This window comes from Harmonia axyridis, chromosome 1 (genome assembly GCF_914767665.1).
Source record: "Harmonia axyridis chromosome 1, icHarAxyr1.1, whole genome shotgun sequence".
NCBI lineage: Eukaryota > Metazoa > Arthropoda > Insecta > Coleoptera > Coccinellidae > Harmonia > Harmonia axyridis.
The window spans coordinates 1,822,787-1,844,271 of NC_059501.1; the positions used below are offsets into that span (position 1 = coordinate 1,822,787).

Sequence of the window (21,485 nt, forward strand, 5' to 3'; positions counted from 1 at the left end):
AAAACAACCGCCGATTTAACTTTTGGAGACCACAAAATTGTATATCGATATATTTGGTATCCAAGGGCGTTATTGGCGCATGAATAAACAAGTCAAAACAATAAAAAATCCCTGACTTCATTTCAGTGCTTTGTTGTCACGGAAATATTGGTATGCATTTCTTTTTCAATATTTTTCTTGAATTTTCTATGATTCTGATTATGTGATCAGCACTTAGTTTGAAATTTTTAGGTCATACCAAAAACGAAAATCGCAACACTGATGATATTTTTCTTTTTCTTGAAATTTCTTTGATTCTTGTTATGCAATGGGCATGAAATTCTGCAAGAGCTTATATTGTTACTTTAAATTTTCATCTCGATCGAATTTTCAGTTATGAAATGATTGAAAAACAAATATTCGAACAGCGATATGAACTCAGAACCTTTTGTGATTTATTAATTACACTGATGTGATTTATTAATTACATATCAAGCGCTCAAAAGCTCCTGACTCCCTGACGTCAGTATGCTTCCTTGTTAATCAATCAATTTGATCTTCGGATAATTTTTGGTTTTTTGATCATTTTTGAATTTATAATTTATAAAAAATTCATGCAAAAATTTACTTCAAGACCTACTGCAACGATTTTGCACGCTTCATTCCATGTTACGCTACTGGAATTTTTGAAGACGCGGTAATTTGTCAATTAATCGTTTCATATCGTGTACTTTCGGATCTGCGCGTTCCTGGAGAGAATTTTCTGAAAGATTTTCAATGATGATTGAGACTCCAGTAAGAATAAGTAGATTTAGTAGTAGATTTAGATTTCAGTCATTATTAATTTAATTTGAGACTCGGAATCTTATTTATCGGCGAGAATTGTGTCGGGATTCTCGCACCTCCCGTGGGATTAGAACGAAGAAAACCTCCCGTGGGATTAGAACGAAGAAACCTCCCGTGGGATTGGAACAAGGAAAACCTTTCTTGGGATTGAAAATTATCAAGAACTACTTCCTTGAGATACAGAATTTGGGATAGTACGTATGTTAGACCACTTTACTCTCTGAATCTGAAAGAATTCCTGCGAAATACCTGGCATTATCACACCAACTTCGTTGAATGAGGACTGGAGTACTATAGCTTCCTGATAAGAATTGGTGTTCAGAAGGCTGAAGATAATATACAGAAGAGGTTCCATCCTAGTGGCAGAGTGGCTCATTTAAAATCGTTCTAAGTTAAGTTTCTATTTTATTATTTGTTTGGAGTGAAAAGGATCGATCATTGTATATTTTGATTTTATTAAATTTGTAAAAACCTGGGTAGGAGTTTTGTTGCCAAATAAGCCAAACCACCCCTAGAAATTAGTCCTTAGAGTCTCATGGGCAATTGTAACGTTACACTACATACTTGTAATTTTCAGGTCACATGTTTGGTCTAAAGATATTAGTTAAATTCGTTAATTGCTTAAATTCTTCCCAAAATTTCGGGATTGTAGCCAATCTCAATATTTTGTTAGTCCTTGTCAAATGTTCATTCAATATGGTTTTACTTTTGAGGCTTATCTTCAGGACGATAATACTATCGTGATAGTAAAACTATCGCAGGAACCACATTAACTACTTGATAGTTATTAAAAAAAATATTATTAAAGAAAATTTAATTTCTGTAGGATCAAAACAATAAAAAACTATGTATAATTAATAAAATATCGAATTTATTAGACAGTAACAATTTTTTCTGACAATAAAATCAGGTTCATCGTTGAGTGTTCATAAGACACGAACAGTGGCACTTGTTAAGATATATCCTCACGAATAAAAGCATCAAATTCTCCAAATAAAATCAACATAAAAACATCACATATCAGCCTTGCAACCAAGACTGTCCTTTCAACTCAAACCATTTCGCTAACACCACTAATACTCGAAAGGCTTGCCTTGTACCTCCAAAAGATTGAGCTGTTCTTCAATCCAGTTCCTGAACTTGGCCACGTTAGCATAAACACCCGGTGTGTTGGTGTCTCCGCAACCAATACCCCAGGCTACGATTCCAACCTGGACATACCTCTCGGACTGTCCTTTCAGTGGACACACCAAGGGACTACCACCATCTCCTTTGCAGGTGTCCTTTCCTTTCTCACCACCAGCACACACAAAGCTTTTGTGGAGCTCGAAGTACTTGCCCAAACGTGTCTTTCTCAACTCGTCCACGCACCTGTCTCTTGGTACCATCGGCAGGTCGATCTTCTTCAAGATCACCTGGTACTTTCCTTCTTTACCAAATACATCTTTACCCCATCCACTAGCAAAGCACCTGGAGTTGTCATAGACCTCGTCCTGCTGAGGTAAACAGATAACATTGACGTTCTCTGCTATTTCCACAGGGGTGTCCAAGAGAAGAAGGGCTATATCGTTGTACAAAGCCCCAGCGTAGTATTCCCTGTGTGAAACCACCCTCTGCACTTGTCTGTCTTGGTGAGGGTACAGCTCCTTTTTGGTCTGGGTATCCCACTCCCCTGCCCTGATCTTGAACCTCTTGTCTTTGGCTGTAACGCAGTGGGCAGCGGTCACTACAACCCTAGGGTGAATTAGAGCACCTCCACATTGGTAGACATTGAGCACGTTGGTTGAACCTTGCACAGTCTCTTCTCTGAGGATGGCGACCATCCAAGGAAACTCCCCGTATTGGGCCTCATTGTCATTGGCTCCTGTTATCCTGAAGGCTATGCCATCTGGATTTCTGTAGCCGCAGCCTGTGTTTCTTTCAGGACGGGGTGCTGGTGTTATGGGAGTTTCGGCTGTTTGGTCTTTTTCGCAACAGATGTCGATGTAGTCGTTACAAGGCCCTTCGTTGATTCTGCAAAATGAAGAAGTCAGTTTTGGTTTGGAAGGAGTTGTATTGAAGGTGTATGGATTATAATTGGGGTTCAAACTGAGCCTTGTGGAACACCAGTTGGGGTTTAAGTAGGTTTTCAATCGCGATTTGATTTCGTATAAATGTAAAGAGTACAATTCTCGAGTATGCATGATTACCTTCAATGAATATTATACTTGTATAGATAATGATAATATTCTATGTTGAAAAGAAGAAATCTCAGTATATATTATGAATTATCTTCATTTAATTCATTGCTTTTAATCGATTCATGCTATGAAATGGTTTTCAACAATCGTATATTATAAAAACCATGAAAATTGACTTTTTTTAGACCAAGCCTTATATTTGAGGCGAACCAGCCTGGATTTGCATCACAACCTTGTTGAGTGTTTGAAGATTAAAACTTGACATATTAAACTTATGTAAGCCTCTTAACGTCTTGAGTTTTTCAAGGTTTGTGTTGTCCAAGGATTTTTAAATTTGTATAACTCGTTGAACCACCAACACTCTAACAGAATATCAATGTGTTAATTCAGATTCAATCTTGTTGGAAATTCGCATTATTATTATTTTCGAAGAATTAATTTGAGTCATGTTGGTACATAATTGAATGGATAATCTATCTGCAATAATGTATGCATCAATTAACTCTTTTAAATGCATATCAAGTTTCAGGCTTATATAATTTTCTTTTTTTACTCGTAGATTTTTTTTATGGGAATAATTTGTATTCTACATACTTCTAGATAGAGACAAATGATATTCATGCATTGATCTCATGTTGTTTTGTTTGATGTGTACTGCATTTGAATAATAAGAGTTGATTCATTACTCGATTCATTATTTCTTCTAACAGATTTTTAAATTCATTTATAGAGATTAATTTTGAATAGACATTTCTTGAAATGTTGAAAAATTTCAGAATTACTTTGAATAGAACTAACAAACGCCATGAAATTCGGCCTAGTCCAAAATATGACTACCTATACAGGGTGTTCCTTGAAATGGACCTAAGAATGAAAATGATAGATCACTCGGATCATTTCAAGAAAAAAAAGTACTGTAAACATAGACCCGCAAACACTTTGTTTTCAAGATACAGGGTGTTGAAGTTTGATTTTTTTAGTCCCTTCACTTCACAACTTGAATTTGGCATATAAAGGGTGTTTTTTTTCGAGGTACATAACTTTAAGTTGGCCTAACTGTTCAAGATGGCGACCGATTTAACAGTTGTCAAATGATTTATTCTCAGTTTGGTTTGGCAATTCATCATGAATAGACTCACGCCTGAACAACGCTCGCAAATAGTGCAAAATGAGATTGCCGTTGTTCCCGATTTTCATGAGAGAATTTTGTTTGGCGATGAAGCGCACTTCTGGTTGAATGGCTACGTCAACAAACAAAACTGCCGCATTTGGAGTGAAGCTAATCCTCAAGTGTATGTCGAAACACCGTTACATCCAGAAAAACTGACTGTTTGGTGCGCTTTATGGGCTGGTGGAATCATTGGTCCGTACTTCTTCAAAAACGATCATGGCCAGAACGTTACAGTCAATGGTGATCGGTATAGAGCCATGATTACTAACTTTTTCATTCCTGAATTGAACAACCATGATGTTTTGGACCTGTGAATTGGCCTTCAAGATCTTATGATTTAACACCGCTAGACTACTTTCTGTGGGGCTATGTAAAGTCATTGGTCTATGTGGATAAGCCACAAACCCTTGACCATTTGGAAGACAACATTCACCGTGTTATTGCCAATATACGGCCACAAATGATGGAAAAAGTCATCGAAAATTGGACGTCCAGATTGGACTACATCCGAGCCAGCCGTGGCGGTCATATGCCAGAAATCATATTTAAAATGTAATGCCACAAGATTATCTTGCGGATAAATAAAATTCATGTCAATCGAATAATCCATCGTTGTTTCATTGCAATTTAAAGTTCTATAGCTCTAAAAAAAAACACCCTTTATTTAAGTTCGTAAAATATTTTTGAAAAGTTCTTTTAACAATGTTTTTTTCGGTTACTTCGTTGAAAGAATGAAAATCACCATCTCCAAATAAAAACTCACCTTATATCAATGACTCCCTCACCATTGGTGTTGACAGAGCCATTGTTGCAGAGGTAGTATGGTACACAGTTACACTGTCCTGTTCCTGGTATCCCACCTGTGTTTGGATCTAAGTTGAGGCCTCCACCACCGGTATTACCACCTGTTCCAGTGTTACCACCCGTTCCAGTGTTACCACCAGTTCCAGTGTCTCCTCCCCTAGAAGGATTGGGATTGTTTGTTGCAGGTTTTTGTGTAGTGAAGACGGAGTTGATCAAATCTGTAAGATCGCCTCCTTGTTGCTGTTGACACAAGATCGTCGTTGTGCAAGACAATACCAAGAATATGGTTGTTAATCTCTGCATTTTAAATCGGGAATGATTGTTCTTGATCTGGAGTACACCAGTAACCTATAATTATTGGCAATGACTAAGAGTTATCTATTATTTATTAGGTCGACTTCATTGACCTTGCTTGAGTGATAACAGAAGTGATAAACATGCTTTCTTTGATCTTAATGGTTTCCTCAAAACTTGAACAATTTGGTATTAATATGACCAAGTGTTAGGTTCAATACTTTCAATGATAAAACTTGTGAATCTGATTTCCCTGTGATTTAAACAGGTTTGGGTTTTCATGGATATAGCTGCAATATACAGGGTCTCCAGTTGAGGAAGACATAGAAATGTCAAAGAGTTATCTAATTGCTTGAGCACTACATAATGAAAATTTTTTCAGTCACACATGGCGTTTAGATTTTTCTGGACAGGTCCTAACTTTGTTGTTTCAATAGAACCGATCTAACATAATTAAATTTTTTCAGTTCTAAATATAGATTAAGATACTTAACACTAATCTTCACTTCGAAAAGAGATTCCTTGAAATTATATATTTGAAGAGCCTTTGTTTGTACATAGACAAAATGTAGACAATTGAAAATGAGGAAAATTCTACAAATTTTCGTTCGAAAACTCTGAAAAGTTGTTTTTCAGATAAATTGTGCCAGAGAATAACTCATGTTCGATATTTGAACAATAATAAATTCCAATAGAATATCAAATATTTTGAGTGACTTATATTGAAAAAAAAAGATATGTCATCCTAAATATCTCGAAAACCATCGATATTTTCGAAGTGAAGATGAAGTATGGAGAATATTTGATTTTGTCCATTGGACAAACAAATTTGAAACCCATCCAGAAACAAGCTGTGCTACCGAAAATAATTTTATTACGCAGTGGTCAAGCAATAAGATTACTTTATAAAATGTTAGATGTCTATCTCTTCCCCAACTAAGGATTTGAAGCATCGCGCCACTATTGCTGAACCCTGTATATGACAGTTGGTTTTACATAACCCGAAGGAGAATAATCGACAGGTTGAGATCGGAAGATCTAGCAGGCCATTGAATAAAAGCCACTTGAGAGTAAACTTGAATATTTCGAAAACAAGTTATTAAGTAGTTTTAAGTCCCCAAATGCATTATATTATGATTGTTAAAAGGCGAACTTTGGGGCACATATTTTGAAAAATTAGACAGATCAGGAATTCATATTTTTATTCACAAGACTGTATTCAGTACATAGAATCCAAAATTTGCAAACTGTGATAAAAGCTGCAATATTCTTCTGAAAGTTAACACTGAATCAAGCAGAAATCTAGTACTTGTTAGCGGTTTGAAGAATCATACAAAATTTCGTAAGAAACTACCTCAATACAAATTTGAATGAAGGCACAAAAGATTCTTCGCGTCGGAGGTTTTTTCAATATTTTTTTTTCTGTGAAATTGTGATCGTGATAGTTTTCGATGTTTTCTTGACGAGAGATCGATTTTTCAAAATTCTCTAACGAAAAAACTCATTATGCATTGTATTTTGAAGGTACTACGTTGAATTAAGATTTGAATTCGATGCAATACAAAGACACTCAACTCGAAAACTCACTTTTCAACTCCTCAACAAGAACTCGAAAACAATATATAACATACGAAAACAATAAAATACGTTGGTATTGATGATACTAGGATGACTTATCCAACAATTTTAAGCACTTGAACATCCTCAATCGAAGACTAAACTTGACATTTTCGATGAAACTCACCAGATAAAAACGAAAACTGTGATAGATCTCGCAACAACAACACCTTGAACGTTATTGACGTCACATTCAATAATATACAATTGATGTTCTTGGTCTGTCAGACACAGTGTATACAGAGTCCACCTCCAAAGGAAACCGAAGCTTGTTTCGCTAATCTGCTTATCAATAATCACGGTGTGGTGGGAGGCAGATTTTGTTGGAAACACCAAGTACCAGTTCTTGAGAATTCTTGGATCGCGTTGACCTTTACTTTTTTCCAAGAGGGTATTCCCCTAAAAGAGACACCTTAATATATAGCAGTTCAGGTCGTTATCAGCTTTTGTGTCGTCTTAAAACGGAAAATTCAAATTGATAGTATATGAAGCTAGGTGGTACTTGGTTTGATCGTGATTATGTGTGTCAAGAGCTTGATCGAAGAGCTGTTGGGAATTACTTAATTTCATTACCAGTTTTCAGCCTTCGAATCGAATTGATCGAATTTGAAGAGATAACGAATGCTTCTTCGTTGATAGACCATTATAGTTAACAAAAGAATATTCGTGTATATGATTAAAATTAGTATATTTCATGTGATATCTAATTATTTCAACATCAACATACCACAAAGTTGTTTAACTTGAAAACAAAGATAGAGGTTTGTGGTTTTTGAGTGCTTAGGGTTTGTGGTTAACACTCACTGATGAATAATTTGTGGTCAGAATGAAATTTGTAGGTATACACGATATATTTCAAACGAAATATGATATATGGAAATGGGATCCTTAATAAAGGGTGTTTTTTTTAGAGCTATAGAACTTTAAATTGCATTGAAACAAAGATGGATTATTCGATTGACATGAATTTTATTTATCCGCAAATAATCTTGTGGCATTACATTTTAAATATGATTTCTGGAATATGACCGTCACAGCTGGCTCGGATGTAGTTCAATCTGGACGTCCAATTTTCGATGACTTTTTCCAACATTTGTTGCCGTATATCGGCAATAACACGGCGAATGTTGTCTTCCAAATGGTCAAGGGTTTGTGGCTTATCCGCATAGACCAATGACTTTACATAGACCCACAGAAAGTAGTCTAGCGGTGTTAAATCACAAGTCCAGGTCCAAAACGTGAAATTAGGCGGTCACCAAACGTGTCTTTCAATAAATCGATTGTGGCACGAGCTGTATGACATGTTGCGCCGTCTTGTTGGAACCACAGCTCCTCGACATCATGGTTGTTCAATTCAGGAATGAAAAAGTTAGTAATCATGGCTCTATACCGATCACCATTGACTGTAAAGTTCTGGCCATCATCGTTTTTGAAGAAGAACGGACCAATGATTCCACCAGCCCATAAAGCGCACCAAACAGTCAGTTTTTCTGGATGTAACGGTGTTTCGACATACACTTGAGGATTAGCTTCACTCCAAATGCGGCAGTTTTGTTTGTTGACGTAGCCATTCAACCAGAAGTGCGCTTCATCGCTAAACAAAATAAAATGGACGTAGTGCGCGATACGTATTCCGCACAGAACCATTATTTTCGAAATGAAATTGCACTATTTGCAAGCGTTGTTCAGGCGTGAGTCTATTTATGATGAATTGCCAAACCAAACTGAGAATAAATCACTTGACAGCTGTTAAATTGGTCGCCATCTTGAACAGTAATGCCAACTTAAAGTTATATACCTCAAAAAAAAACACCCTATACTTTGATTTTGTTAATGGCCAAAATCCATTTGATGGTTCCAAGTTACACCCATATAAAATTTAACTGAACTGAAATATAGAAATCAGTTTCAAATAAAAATTTCAGATATCTCAGACTATTCACAAACGACATTATGTATTTTGCATAGTCTTTTAAAGTATAGTTAACATCAACGAAACGAACGAACTCAATCTGGTCGATCACCAGCAAAGTAGAATCTTTGCTGATTGGGTCCTTTTGAAATGAATCAAAATGATCCAGGTTTCATTTGAAAAAAGTTCTTCACTGTATGTATATTTTAATTATATACAGGGTGATTCACCGGGATGGCCTATTAGACTTTTATGGAAAACTGATCATAATTTTGAGCTGAAAATTTGCACATTGGGGTTTGAGACAATAGATATCTATAACATTCGGTTACACGGGAAGCATTTTTCCGTTTCCATTTTTCCGCAACCAGTTGCTCTAATCCATTAGGGAACGGAGAACATCAAGTTCCGATCTAACACATACTGAGGTTTCAAGGGCGTAGCTTGAGTCCAGAACATGTTGCAGCCTCGGGAATATTATCAATTTTTTTCTGGAAAATTTCATATTTTTACCTATAATTTCTGAAATAATGTACTGATCGCCCAACTGTGAGGATTTTCGAGATCTACAGAGTCGAATCAATCAGTGAAATCGTACAATATTCTCATGAAGGTACTTTTATTTTTTTTCAATTTTCTAAGGGTTAGGTATGAAAAATTTTATCAAATTTTCGAAATTTCGGAGGGGCGCATACAGTCATGATTTCATAAATTGGAATTCAGGTTCTATAATGTAGAAATATAGTGAAATGCTTTCACATTTCTAAATATATTTTTCGATTGAATACTCAGTGAAAATTATATATAGGAATCAGAATTTTTTAGATTTTTGGATTACTCATTGAAGAACAAAAAACAGATATAACTTTACTTAATTCAAAAATAGAATATAAATAAACTATAGGTAGATGCAATTCCAATACTTTGTTTACAGATCTTTTTTATAAAGCTTGATATCATATAACTTCGGTCATGCTCATGAATTTTTGAAATTCATTATTTTCGGTCTACAACACTTAACTGAGAAATTTGAATTGTGTGTTGCCTTTCGATCGGATTTCAATTATCGAAAAAAAAGTTATATTTGTTGTTTTTTTTTTTGTTACATGTGGACGCCCGAAAAAGAACAAGTTTCAATCACTTCCTGAATGTACATGTGAGTATATCGAGAATTATTTCAAATTTTCATAGTTAAAATCCGATTGATTTCGAGAATAAAATTTTTTAATTTCTCAATATATTTACTATAGAATTGTGTGGACTAGCGATATATTACTATATTATATCACCTTGGGATTTAAAAATACTATAGAGGAGATTTCTGAAAAGCCGCCGAACATCTAAGTAAGTACCTAGTCTTCAAAACTGTGGATGTTCAATATAATAAGAGAACAAAAAGGTGTACAATACCTTTCTCACTAGGTATTCAGATTCATTTTAATTAGGTGCGGAAAATGCTTGATCAATTCTTGCAGCTTAGAATGAACTCACTGATTTTTTCCACAAAAAAAAATGTATAGTTTTTGTTTTATATCACTTTGAAAATTGAAGTCGTATCTCAATTATTTCAATGATGAAAATTTCAACATTTTTTCCTTATCATGCTATTACAATTTCTTCCAAAATACTCCTTGAATTCAATGATCATTTATTGTTTTCTTATTTGATAATATTTCCATTTATTGATATTCTGTATTTTACATTGAAATACACGAGAATGTATTTTTTTTAGAAAAACTCGTATTAGATTGTAGCAATCTTTTCAATGACGATTGAAAAACTTTTCAATTCTCAAAGTGATATAAAAGAAAAACTAAACATTTTTTTGTTGAGAAAAAATTGGTGAATCTATTCTAAATTACCATACGAAGATTTCTTCCAAAAGAAACATCCTCGATTCAACTCTGACACCTTTAAAGATTTTTTCAGGCATTCTTTTCCTTGTTTTAGATATTTATTTATTTTTTTTTCTTGAAACATCTTCATCGTCTGAAACTTCGGATTAAAAATTGACGGCCAACAATACCTGGGAGATCCAAGTGTTAGGTCTTTCTTGACGAGGACTTGCTCTCGATCTACCACAGCAACAGAAGAAGTCTACCCGGATTGGTGTAGGATTGCTGTCGTGAAAATAGTTGAAAATCTTTATTTGGTAAGTAGAGCGAAGAGGACCAGACACATGAATAAATAACAATTTTTTACAGAGACATCTGAAGGAGTTGACATGTCCACCAAAACCTGCTTGTCTTTAACCACTTCTCCAGGTGACACTATACCATCAGCATCTAATACATCATGCTGCAAAGCTGATCTATTGGTTGTGGTATAGATCAATGGTCCTTGCATAATGCATTTGTTTGGTTGGGATATCTTTTAAGGGTGCATTTAGTGGTCTTATAGAAGAGACTCCAAGCTCTAGAGAATCTTCTATGTTATAACTACTGTAGCACATTACTGCATGGATACATTGATGTATAACTTAGTATATACACAAAAACTTTTGGTAAAAACAAAGAGTATATAACTAACAAATTATGATGTGTTACCAGCATCATAATTTGTTAGTTCTATACTCTATAGTTTTCACTATATGATGCTGGTAACACATCATAATTTGTTAGTTATATACTCTTTGTTTTTACCAAAAGTCTTTGTGTATATACTAAGTTATACATCAATGTATCCATGCAGTAATGTGCTACAATAGTTATAACATAGAAGATTCTCTAGTGCTTAGCGTCTCTTCTATAAGACCACTAAATGCACCCTTAGAAGATATCCCAACCAAACAAATGCATTATGCAAGGACCATTGATGTATACCACAACGAATAGATCAGCTTTGCAGCATGATATATTAGATGGTGATGGTATAGTGGCACCTGGAGAAGTGGTTGCAGACAGCAGGCTATGCATCAATGTATCCATTCTCATCTGTTGGTTGTAACCTTTAGCACCAATAGATTGTTGTCCATGACACATCGATATGTGTCATAGCTTTTTTGTTTATGGCACATTGATATGTGTCATGGGAAACAAGCTATTGGTAATATAGGTTATAACCATTCTCATCTGTTGGTTGTAACCTATAGCATCCATAACTTGCTTTCCTATGGCACATTGGCAAGTATTTCTTTTTCTCTGTTTGTCAGTAGTCTTTCAATTAATATACTGCCAATCAGAGCTCCAGAAAATATTTATCAAAGAATCACTTAATCTTTGTTGAAAGACTAATGGTCAGCCTCCAGGACTACATAAGAATCGAAGAGATCAGCAGGGGTACAAAGGTGGAAGATGTATTTGTTTACAGACTTTTAAGAATATTTCTTTATAAACCTAAAATCTTAGGACATTTATTATTATTATTTTTTTTATTACAAAATTGATTTTCTCTTCTGTGTGCACTGAGGTATTTTATATATTTTTTTTTGTTTGTCATTATTATTCTATGAAAATTTTCTATATTCCAAGGCATTGATGGATACTTATATGGCATTTTCTTATGGCTTGGACCTTTTTCAATATAATTTCTCGACGCTCAAAAGAGTGTTAAAGAAGGATCTCCCATGAATTAGTGAATTAATTGTGACTTAATTTGTTGTTGACTTTCGAATAATTGATATTTAATTTGTTTACCTATATTGTGTTTTGTTTTTGTCATATTATGTAATTTGAGGTAATGGGGTTATTTTTTCGTATGATATGGCATATTATTCAACAGAAAACTGTTTCTGGGTTTATCCTGAATGTATTCCTATTTATTATAAATAAAAAAAATTGACTATTTCATTCTAATTATTTTGAATTGCCTTTGTGATTTTGAATGCAATATAGAATAAATATATTATTGTATTATTATTTTTACTATTTCTTACAAAAATAATTAAAGCTTCTCAAATCCAAAATCTAGGTGTAATAAAAATATTTTTTCTAATTTCCACAGATTTTTATTTTTTCCATAATTGTCTCAGCCGATTAACTAGAATTTATCACATGATAGTGTATTATTGAATACAAGTTTTCAGGTCCTTCCTTTCGAAATTCAATGTTTTGGCCAGCCGGATGGACAGAGTTGAATTGGGATTCTTTATAACCTATGTCCCTTCTTTTGAACTTCTAAAACGAAACAACTCCAGACATATCTTTATAGAAACCTTTTTTTTAAACGATATAATAATCATAATCACCCTCAGAAGTTTTGTAACGTAATTAGGAAACACCCTGTATACTTCAAGTAACGGGTGTTTTTTTTCGAGGTATATAACTTTAAGTTGGCATTACTATTCAAGATGGTGACCGATTCAACAGCTGTCAAGTGATTTATTCTCAGTTTGGGTTGGCAATTCATCATGAATAGACTCACGCCTGAACAATGCTTGCAAATAGTGCAATTTTATTTCGAAAATAATGGTTATGTGCGGAATACGTATCGCGCTCTACGTCCATTTTATTTTGTTTAGCGATGAAGCGCACTTCTGGTTGAATGAGCTACGTCAACAAACAAATCTGCCGCATTTGGAGTGAAGCTAATCCTCAAGTGTATGTCGAAACACCGTTACATCCAAAAAAACTGACTGTTTGTTGCGCTTTATGGGCTGGTGAAATCATTGGTCCGTACTTCTTCAAAAACGATGATGGCCAGAACGTTACAGTCAATGGTGATCGGTATAGAGCCATGATTACTAATTTTTTCATTCCTGAATTGAACAACCATGATGTCCAAGAGGTGTGGTTCCAACAAGACGGCACAACATGTCACACAGCTCGTGCCACAATCGATTTATTGAAAGACACGTTTAGTGGCCGCCTAATTTCACGTTTTGGACCTGTGAATTGGCCTCCAAGATCTTGTGATTTAACACCGCTAGATTACTTTCTGTCGGGCTATGTAAAGTCATTGGTCTATGCGGATAAGCCACAAACCCTTGACCATTTGGAAGACAACATTTGGCGTGTTATTGCCGATATACGGCCACAAATGTTGGAAAAAGACATCGAAAATTGGACGTCCAGATTGGACTACATCCGAGCCAGCCGTGGCGGTCATATGCCAGAAATCATATTTAAAATGTAATGCCACAAGATTATCTTGCGGATAAATAAAATCATGTCAATCGAATAATCCATCGTTGTTTTATTGCAATTTGAAGTTCTATAGCTCTAAAAAAACACCCTTTAGATAAACTAAAAAAAAAAATTCAAAACCGACTTTAATTTCATTAGATACATCACAATATATATTACAAATAATCTAATAACTTATTTTCAGCTCAAAACTTCACTTGAACTATCTAAAAAAAAACACAAAAAAAATTAGGACATGTTACGAATTTGCCCTAATGTTATCATGTATCCAATCCACGAACTTCTCGACTTTTGTGTAGACACCAGGATGGCCCTCCTTGGCGCAATCAACTCCCCATGATACTATCCCCATCTGTATAAAGTAACCTCCTTCATTGGGACATATTAAGGGTCCTCCACCATCTCCTTTACAGGTGTCTCTGTCTTTCTGACCACCAGCACATATTGCAGATTCATGCAGCTCGAATTCTTGACCAAGTCTGGTTTTTCTTAGTTGCTCTTGGCAAGTTTTTTGGTCTACTAGAGGTAGTTCAACTTTTGAAAGGAGCTTGACGCCTAAGAAGGATAGTATATTATTATTTTACTGATTTATGTGGTTATTAGTTTGTGAATTAGATATACAGGGTGTGAGTTGCTATATTCAGTGAGTTTTTGAACTATAAGGCACTGATCATATTGTAAATACACAATGTTGTAAACTTTTGATAAATATTATGAACTTGGTGAAGTCAACTTATTAAGCTTATTAAAAGAAATATCCCTTTTAATTTTTCGAAAATAACTAATCGGTATTTTTCAATAGAGGTGATCAATACTCAAAATCCAGAATTATAATTTGCCAATAAATAATAGACAATTTATTCACAATTCTCAAATTATGTGAAATCATATTCAACAGATCTCGATGAAATTTTCATTGTGAAGGGTTTCCCAAATTCGATACGATGCTCATTGGAAGCATCTCGAAAACTATAAGAAATCCTCTAGGACTCCCGAGCTCTTTTTTCTAAGTAAATATATATCAAAAAGCAGATCATAGATATCTCGATTCGTTCTCGAGACACAGCAAGGCTTTTCTTAAATGGAACACCCTAGATATAAATATTACTCATTTATTTTGAGATTTAATTCATTCATTCTTATAGTTTTCTAGATGCTTCCAGTGAGCTTCGAATTTGGGACACCCTGTACACAAAGGTCATTGACAAAACGGGATTTATATTTTTTTATTTATGGGGAACTTCGGGATTCTGCACATAAAACGGCAGATGTTTTTATTGATCGGAAACTGAATGGTAATTTGATTGATGATTATGTTTTGGAATTCCTTCTTAAATTAGGAGAAACTGGTTTTAGTGCTTACAAAAGAGGAGGAATCGACGCACTTTTAGTTTGAAGAAACTCTTGCTCTTCTTTGGGAAATATATTATGCTTACTGATTTCATAAAAACTTCATGATTTGAACTCTTACATTTTGAAGGAGAATTTCTTTTTCTTCAATTGAGAGTGCCGTGAAATTAAAAGTATAATATCTGAAACATTAATGCTCTGCGCCTTAGAAGTAGAGAATAATCCAAGTCCAGTATTGTGTAGTTATTATTTCAAAGGCAGAGATTCTCCAAATTTATATCATATTTCATCATAATGATTATTTTTTTCAATGCATCTGTTAACGAAATGAACTCCAATAGTATTTCGATATAAACTTATTCGAAAAATGAGGAAAATGGAAGATAAATAACAAAATTTCTTTGAAATGCATTACTTGAAAATGATCTCTTGAATGGCCACCAAAATCTCTCGACTTAACGTCTATAGGTATAATTTTTTCTCAGACGCATTTTGAATCTGTTTGTAATACACTTCCAAAACAAGGAAGATATGAAAAATAGAATGGAAGCAAGGTATGAATAAAATTATTATTATTATTATTACCTTCTAATTTTTCAATGCAGTGAGAAATTTCGAATGATTTTGTAAATTCTAAAATGTTCAGATGTTTGTAGGAAATGAAATATACCTTACCATCGTTATTTTTTTTATTGCCATCCCCCCAACCAGCAGCAAGACATCTTGTGTTGTCATAACTTGAATTACTGCTTGGTAGACAAATACTGTTAAGGTCTTTGGAGTCGTTGTAGCTTCGTTCCAGAAAAATCAAGGCTATATCGTTATGTGCTCCTCCAGCATAATACTTAGGATGGACTACAATCTTTTTTACCTCCCTTTCTTCAGATGGATTCGAGCCAATTTCACCCAGCTCTTTCTTAGCGTTTGCTATGACTTTCAATTCAAAAGGTCTCTTCCTAGAGCTAGAAAAAAAATTGGTCAGGTAGAATGTGTCGCAGTATTAGGTGTAGTAATAAAGAAATCCATTATTTTTCAATTTGATGGCTTTAGTTATCTTGTATAAGTCCGGCTTCAACTGAATGGCGTTTAAAAGATAATATTTCGTACTACAAAAACTTTCATGATAGTTTTGTGATTAGTTGACCCAGTTTAGTTTGAGCGTGCGTCAAAGATCATGGACATTGTCTACTCTGACCATCATGTAGATACGCACTGTTTCGATTGCCCAAGAGCTAAAGATTACACAAAAAACCGTTTGGAACCACTTGCATAAGGCTGGTCTTAAGAAGAATCTGATTTATGGACCAAATTTTTATGATTTATATGAGTATCATATAAACCATAAAAATTATAGAAAAAAATTTAGAATTTTTTTAATATCTCAAACAGAAACAAAGATATAGCGAAATATTTGAAATATTTTGTCAGAAACGCCCTGTAACTCGAGAATGAATCAATATATTTGCGATCTGATTCCTGATATCTTATTATTTTGAAAAAAGAAATTGGAAGATTTTTTCAAAACCTTTTAGTTCTCGAGATGCTTCCAGTGAACATCGAATTTGGGACACCCTGTACAATACAATGTTAAAAGTTGTCCTAACACTCACCTATACACACAATGTGCTGCAGTTAACACAACAATCTCATTTATTAAAGAGCCACCGCATCTAAACTGGTAAGATCCATCCAGTTGATGTTTCCTGTAGATGGAGGCTATCCAAGGAAATTCTCCATCTAATGCAGTGCTTATCTCATCTGGACCAGTGGAAATTCTGATGTTTACTGCTGGTTTGGGAAACCCGCATTTCAGCGGCTTTTTTCCAACTTTAAAAGTATCTTTCTGACTTGTTAGCGAGGAAGCTTTTCCATCTCCTATATGGAGTTGCAGTGTGTTGTCTACCCTGTTTCCGAAGTCGGTATTGGGTTCTTTGCAGCAGATGTAGGACGGTTTTGAGCACTGGATTTCAGCAGGTTCTATCAGCTCAGATTCATTAGTTATTTTACTCCTGGAAATTGTGTTTATTGGTACAAAAAATTTGATGATAACTACCATGTTCTCGAAATATCAAATTTCGCAGTTATATCTAGTAATGACATTTTTAAAGAATAATCAACCTAGCTCCCATCTCCTGTTACACAAAGAAGATTCTTTACAACAGAAGAGGTAAATGCGCAGTTTAATCTTGTAACGGGTGTTTTTTTTCGAGGTATATAACTTTAAGTTGGCATCACTGTTCGAGATGGCGACCGATTTAACAGCTGTCAAGTGATTTATTCTTAGTTTGGTTTGGCAATTCATCATGAATAGACTCACGCCTGAACAACGCTTGCAAATAGTGCAATTTTATTTCGAAAATAATGATTCTGTGCGGAATACGTATCGCGCACTACGTCCATTTTATTTTGTTTGGCGATGAAGCGCACTTCTGGTTGAATGGCTACGTCAACAAACAAAACTACCGCATTTGGAGTGAAGCTAATCCTCAAATGTATGTCGAAACACCGTCACATCCAGATAAACTGACTTTTTGGTGCACTTTATGGGCTGGTGGATTCATTGGTCCGTACTTTTTCAAAAACGATGATGGCCAGAACGTTACAGTCAATGGTGATCGGTATAGAGCCATGATCGCTAACTTTTTCATTCCTGAATTGAACAACCATGATGTCCAGGAGCTATGGTTCTAACAAGACGGCGCAACATGTTACACAGCTCGTGCCACAATCGATTTATTGGAAGACACGTTTGGTGACCGCCTAATTTCACGTTTTGGACCTGTGAATTGGCCTCAAAGATCTTGTGATTTAACACCGCTAGACTACTTTCTGTGGGGCTATGTAAAGTCATTGGTCTATGCGGATAAGCCACAAACCCTTAACCATTTGGAAGACAACATTCGCCGTGTTATTGCCAATATACGGCAACAAATGTTGGAAAAAGTCATCGAAAATTGGACGTCCAGATTGGACTACATCCGAGCCAGCCGTGGCGGTCATATGCCAGAAATCATATTTAAAATGTAATGCCACAAGTTTATCTTGCGGATAAATAAAATACATGTCAATCGAATAATCCATCGTTGTTTTATTGGAATTTAAAGTTCTATAGCTCTAAAAAAAAACACCCTTTAGTATTCATTTACTTTCTAAAATACCTGAGAAAACTGCTAGATATCTTAATTTCTAAATCCAATCTTGTGCACTGTTCGAAAGTTTTTTGAGAGTTCTAAGAACCATTCAAATTTTGTGATTCTGTATCATATAAAATAAAAAGTCTTATTAACATGGGTCTTTCTTGTAGTCCTACTCTTTTGTGATGATTATAACAGTTCGAATCTTTATTAGTGTTCGCTATACAGATTGAGTTAATGATGAGTACCAAAACTTGTATGTAATTAATTTATTCATCAAATCTCATCTACTGATTGGATCTTCATAATGATTTGTATTTTCCTGAGGATTACTAGAGGACTGTTTGAATTTTTTTTTTTTGAAATCGAAAGCAAAAACTACAAAATTACATGAAACCAAAAACTGTTATACTGAGCCAAAGTTTCTACTACTAGAGGACCACCAAAAAAAAAAGTTCTGTGAAGCGGGCACTATTCCAGAAAAAATATCACCCTGTAGATTTCCATTCAAAATGAAATCTTCAAATTGAAATATCTATGCCAAATTTAAGTTAAATACCTTGTGAGGGGAAGGTGACTCTCAATTTTGATCACCGATATAAAATAGTCTAAAATTTAATATTTTCACTTTTTTTTCTTTGTTTATGAGCCCATGAGTTTCTGGATTGTTTGTTTTTTTCGTATGGTACGGTATGAGAGCGCAGTTGCACATATGATAGGCATTTGACTGGTGTTAGAATTGAATATATTTCAACAATGAATTGGTTTTGCTTTTCGAACAGAGAATTGGTCGTTTTTACGCAAATAATGTTCGATAAGTTTATGCAATTGTTATGGAAGTGTTTCTATTGCCTTTATGAGTCATCTTACTTGTAGAAGACACTTTTTTACTACTTAAGACGAATGAAATTGTAATAAAACCTACCCAAAAAGTCGATCAACATCTTGTGAGTATAGGGTTATAGTGATTGAGTGTTTATTTTATAACAATTCATATTATCTTGCAGAAGGCTTCTTTCTTCTTATCTTGCCGTAAATATCTACCTAACTATATTAGGACCATTGAGGTACGAAATTTCCAAGGTCATCAGAGTGCAGTTTTTTTCGACCACAGGAAACAGAGATCAATAATCAAGTTATCACAATATCAAATTGGACTTAGAAGAAAATATTGGAATTCTGTACGCAGAGGTGAACACTACAAACACAGAGGTCAGATCAAATTTTCTGATTGTTTATTAATCTTGAATTTTCTTTCATTGTAAATTTTTATTGTAAGCTAGGTATAAAGTTAGGTATACAAGAGTGCACGAATTTTTAACGAGTTATTCTTTTTTGAACAGACAGACATTGATGGCAGTTGTTGATAACTAATTCATTTTCTCACTTGAAGTACCTTTTTTTTTTTGAATATGTGATTTTTCGTAGATTGATAAATGAAGTCTTGCTCTGAAAGATCGTCAGCAAAAGAGATATTATAAAATATGTGAACCAGTTTCTGATAAAACGTAAAATTATTATATTTTTGAATTAATTTGAAGGTCCATACTTACCTCAATGTTATGATGCCTACTCCTCTAACATTCAATCTACCCTTATAGCAGTATTCCTTCAAGGTACACTTGCAATTGTTCAATAATTCTAGGGCAGTGTCGTTGTGTTCTAGTATGCTCTTAGAAGCTTCACAACAAAAATTAAAGCACAATATTAAAAAGAGCACGTGAATGATGTGCATCTCTTCAAGATTCATAACTATTAATGAGTCTATCGATGAAATTAGTTCACGATCATAGAGGTTAAAAAGGTTATCTTTGGGATGTTACTCATTCATAACATAGATTTTGTTTATTTCGAAGATTAGAGGTTTTGTTATTAGTGCTTTGTATTTGTCGTATTTTCATGTTTAGGTACGTGAAAACGCTATTTCTTTGAATTTCATGTTAATTTTTACAATTTATAGATACTCACAAATTTCAATTTTGAAAACTAGGCTTGCTCATATCATATAGAGGAGAGGAATTTGTGATAATTTCTTTTTCATCTTTTAATGATAACTTTATAGGGTGTTTTTAAATTGGAAGTGCAAACGAAAATGAAAGATTCCTCGGGAGATTTTAAGAGAAAAATGCACTATAAACATGGGCTTGGTTTTCAAGATAGATGGTGTCAAAGTTTGATTTTTTTCTCATATCATCCACATTTCACAAGGCTTTCATCTGAAATTTTGCATTGAGATTCCTATTTAGATTTCACATCATGTAATATGTCGATTCCGTTTGCAAGTCTACAGGTTGACACTTTTTGTGAAACATTGCACTTTTTACCACCCGAACTCTTTTTTTGGTGGACCACTAGTCGGTATTTTTAAAAAAATTGAAAATAAACTCTGATCTAGTACTAAACTACTGATTGGAACAGAAAAATTTCAAAAAATTCTATCGTAATCCTTAGGAAAATTCAAATTATCATAAACATCCAGGTAATGATCTGTGATGAATTAATTAATAATTAATTTTGGTGTTGAATTTCCAGATCAGTAGCTATAGTTCATAAAGTTTCGATGAACTGATACATATAATCATCTGAAAAAAGGCGGACTACAAAGAACACCCTGTATCCCCAAGCAAAGCGTTTTCGGGCAAATGTTAATAGATAAGACATTTTTTCTTGAAATTATACAAGGAATCTCTCATTAGCGTTTGTACTTCCAATTCAGGAACCCTCTGTATAATATATTGTAGAATAGGATCATCAGTTCTTTAGTAGATTGATTGATTTTAATAAGAGTTTCTAACATTTATATTTGCTTTTTTCGATAATATTTTCCTCGAACCACTTCGGCTGTAACTAATTTCTGAGAAACCTCAGGCCAAACCAGGAAAAACACTTTTTTTTCTTCAAAATTCAACTTTTTCTACAACATAGTTACCTTCGAGAGTGGTACATATAGGTACTCCAATCCTCCTCTTACTTTTCAATATATTTTCTGTAGAAAGATTCGTCTTTGCTTTTGAAATAGAGTTGCTCTACTTGCACAGTATTTTTTACCATCAAAATGAATTGAAAGTTAATATTTCACGAGAAAGACAAATCAACAAACTCTTATGTAAATTT

General features: G+C 34.3%; 2 protein-coding genes and 2 long non-coding RNA genes across 5 annotated transcripts; 2 read left to right on the forward strand and 2 right to left on the reverse strand.

Annotated features, from left to right (window-relative positions):
* Positions 1–1,674: 1,674 nt before the first annotated feature.
* LOC123671577 (phenoloxidase-activating factor 2) lies at positions 1,675–7,175 on the reverse strand. 2 transcript variants are annotated; one of them, XM_045605499.1, is made up of 3 exons: positions 7,019–7,175; positions 4,940–5,328; positions 1,675–2,838 (listed from the first exon to the last, which is right to left on the reverse strand). In XM_045605499.1, the coding sequence occupies exons 2-3, from the start codon at positions 5,281–5,283 to the stop codon at positions 1,899–1,901; spliced, it is 1,284 nt and encodes a 427-aa protein (XP_045461455.1). In that variant the 5' UTR covers positions 5,284–5,328; positions 7,019–7,175; the 3' UTR covers positions 1,675–1,898. The 2 variants fall into 2 exon arrangements, with proteins under 2 accessions (XP_045461455.1, XP_045461456.1); XM_045605500.1 differs by having other exon boundaries at positions 6,862–7,150.
* A 2,625-nt stretch (positions 7,176–9,800) lies between these two features.
* Positions 9,801–12,295, forward strand: LOC123671578. Its single transcript, XR_006746125.1, has 2 exons — positions 9,801–10,955; positions 11,008–12,295. It is a non-coding gene; the product is annotated as an uncharacterized LOC123671578 (long non-coding RNA).
* A 1,699-nt stretch (positions 12,296–13,994) lies between these two features.
* Positions 13,995–21,359, reverse strand: LOC123671580 (phenoloxidase-activating factor 2-like). Its single transcript, XM_045605504.1, has 4 exons — positions 19,925–21,359; positions 16,848–17,246; positions 15,913–16,199; positions 13,995–14,442 (listed from the first exon to the last, which is right to left on the reverse strand). Exons 1-4 carry the CDS (start codon positions 20,119–20,121, stop codon positions 14,126–14,128), a joined length of 1,200 nt encoding a protein of 399 aa, XP_045461460.1. The 5' UTR covers positions 20,122–21,359; the 3' UTR covers positions 13,995–14,125.
* Positions 18,281–19,891, forward strand: LOC123671582. The gene is made up of 2 exons (XR_006746126.1): positions 18,281–19,318; positions 19,379–19,891. It is a non-coding gene; the product is annotated as an uncharacterized LOC123671582 (long non-coding RNA).
* Positions 21,360–21,485: the final 126 nt, after the last annotated feature.

Coding starts and splice junctions, on each gene's coding strand:
- LOC123671577 (XM_045605499.1), bottom strand. CDS start 5,283: ATGCAGAGATTAACAACCATATTCTTGGTATTGTCTTGCACAACGACG. Junction 2,839..4,939: donor GAGGGAGTCATTGATATAAG/GTGAGTTTTTAT, acceptor TTCATTTTGCAG/AATCAACGAAGGGCCTTGTA.
- LOC123671580 (XM_045605504.1), bottom strand. CDS start 20,121: ATGAATCTTGAAGAGATGCACATCATTCACGTGCTCTTTTTAATATTG. Junction 17,247..19,924: donor GTAGGCATCATAACATTGAG/GTAAGTATGGAC, acceptor CACAATTTCCAG/GAGTAAAATAACTAATGAAT. Junction 16,200..16,847: donor GCAGCACATTGTGTGTATAG/GTGAGTGTTAGG, acceptor TTTTTTTTCTAG/CTCTAGGAAGAGACCTTTTG.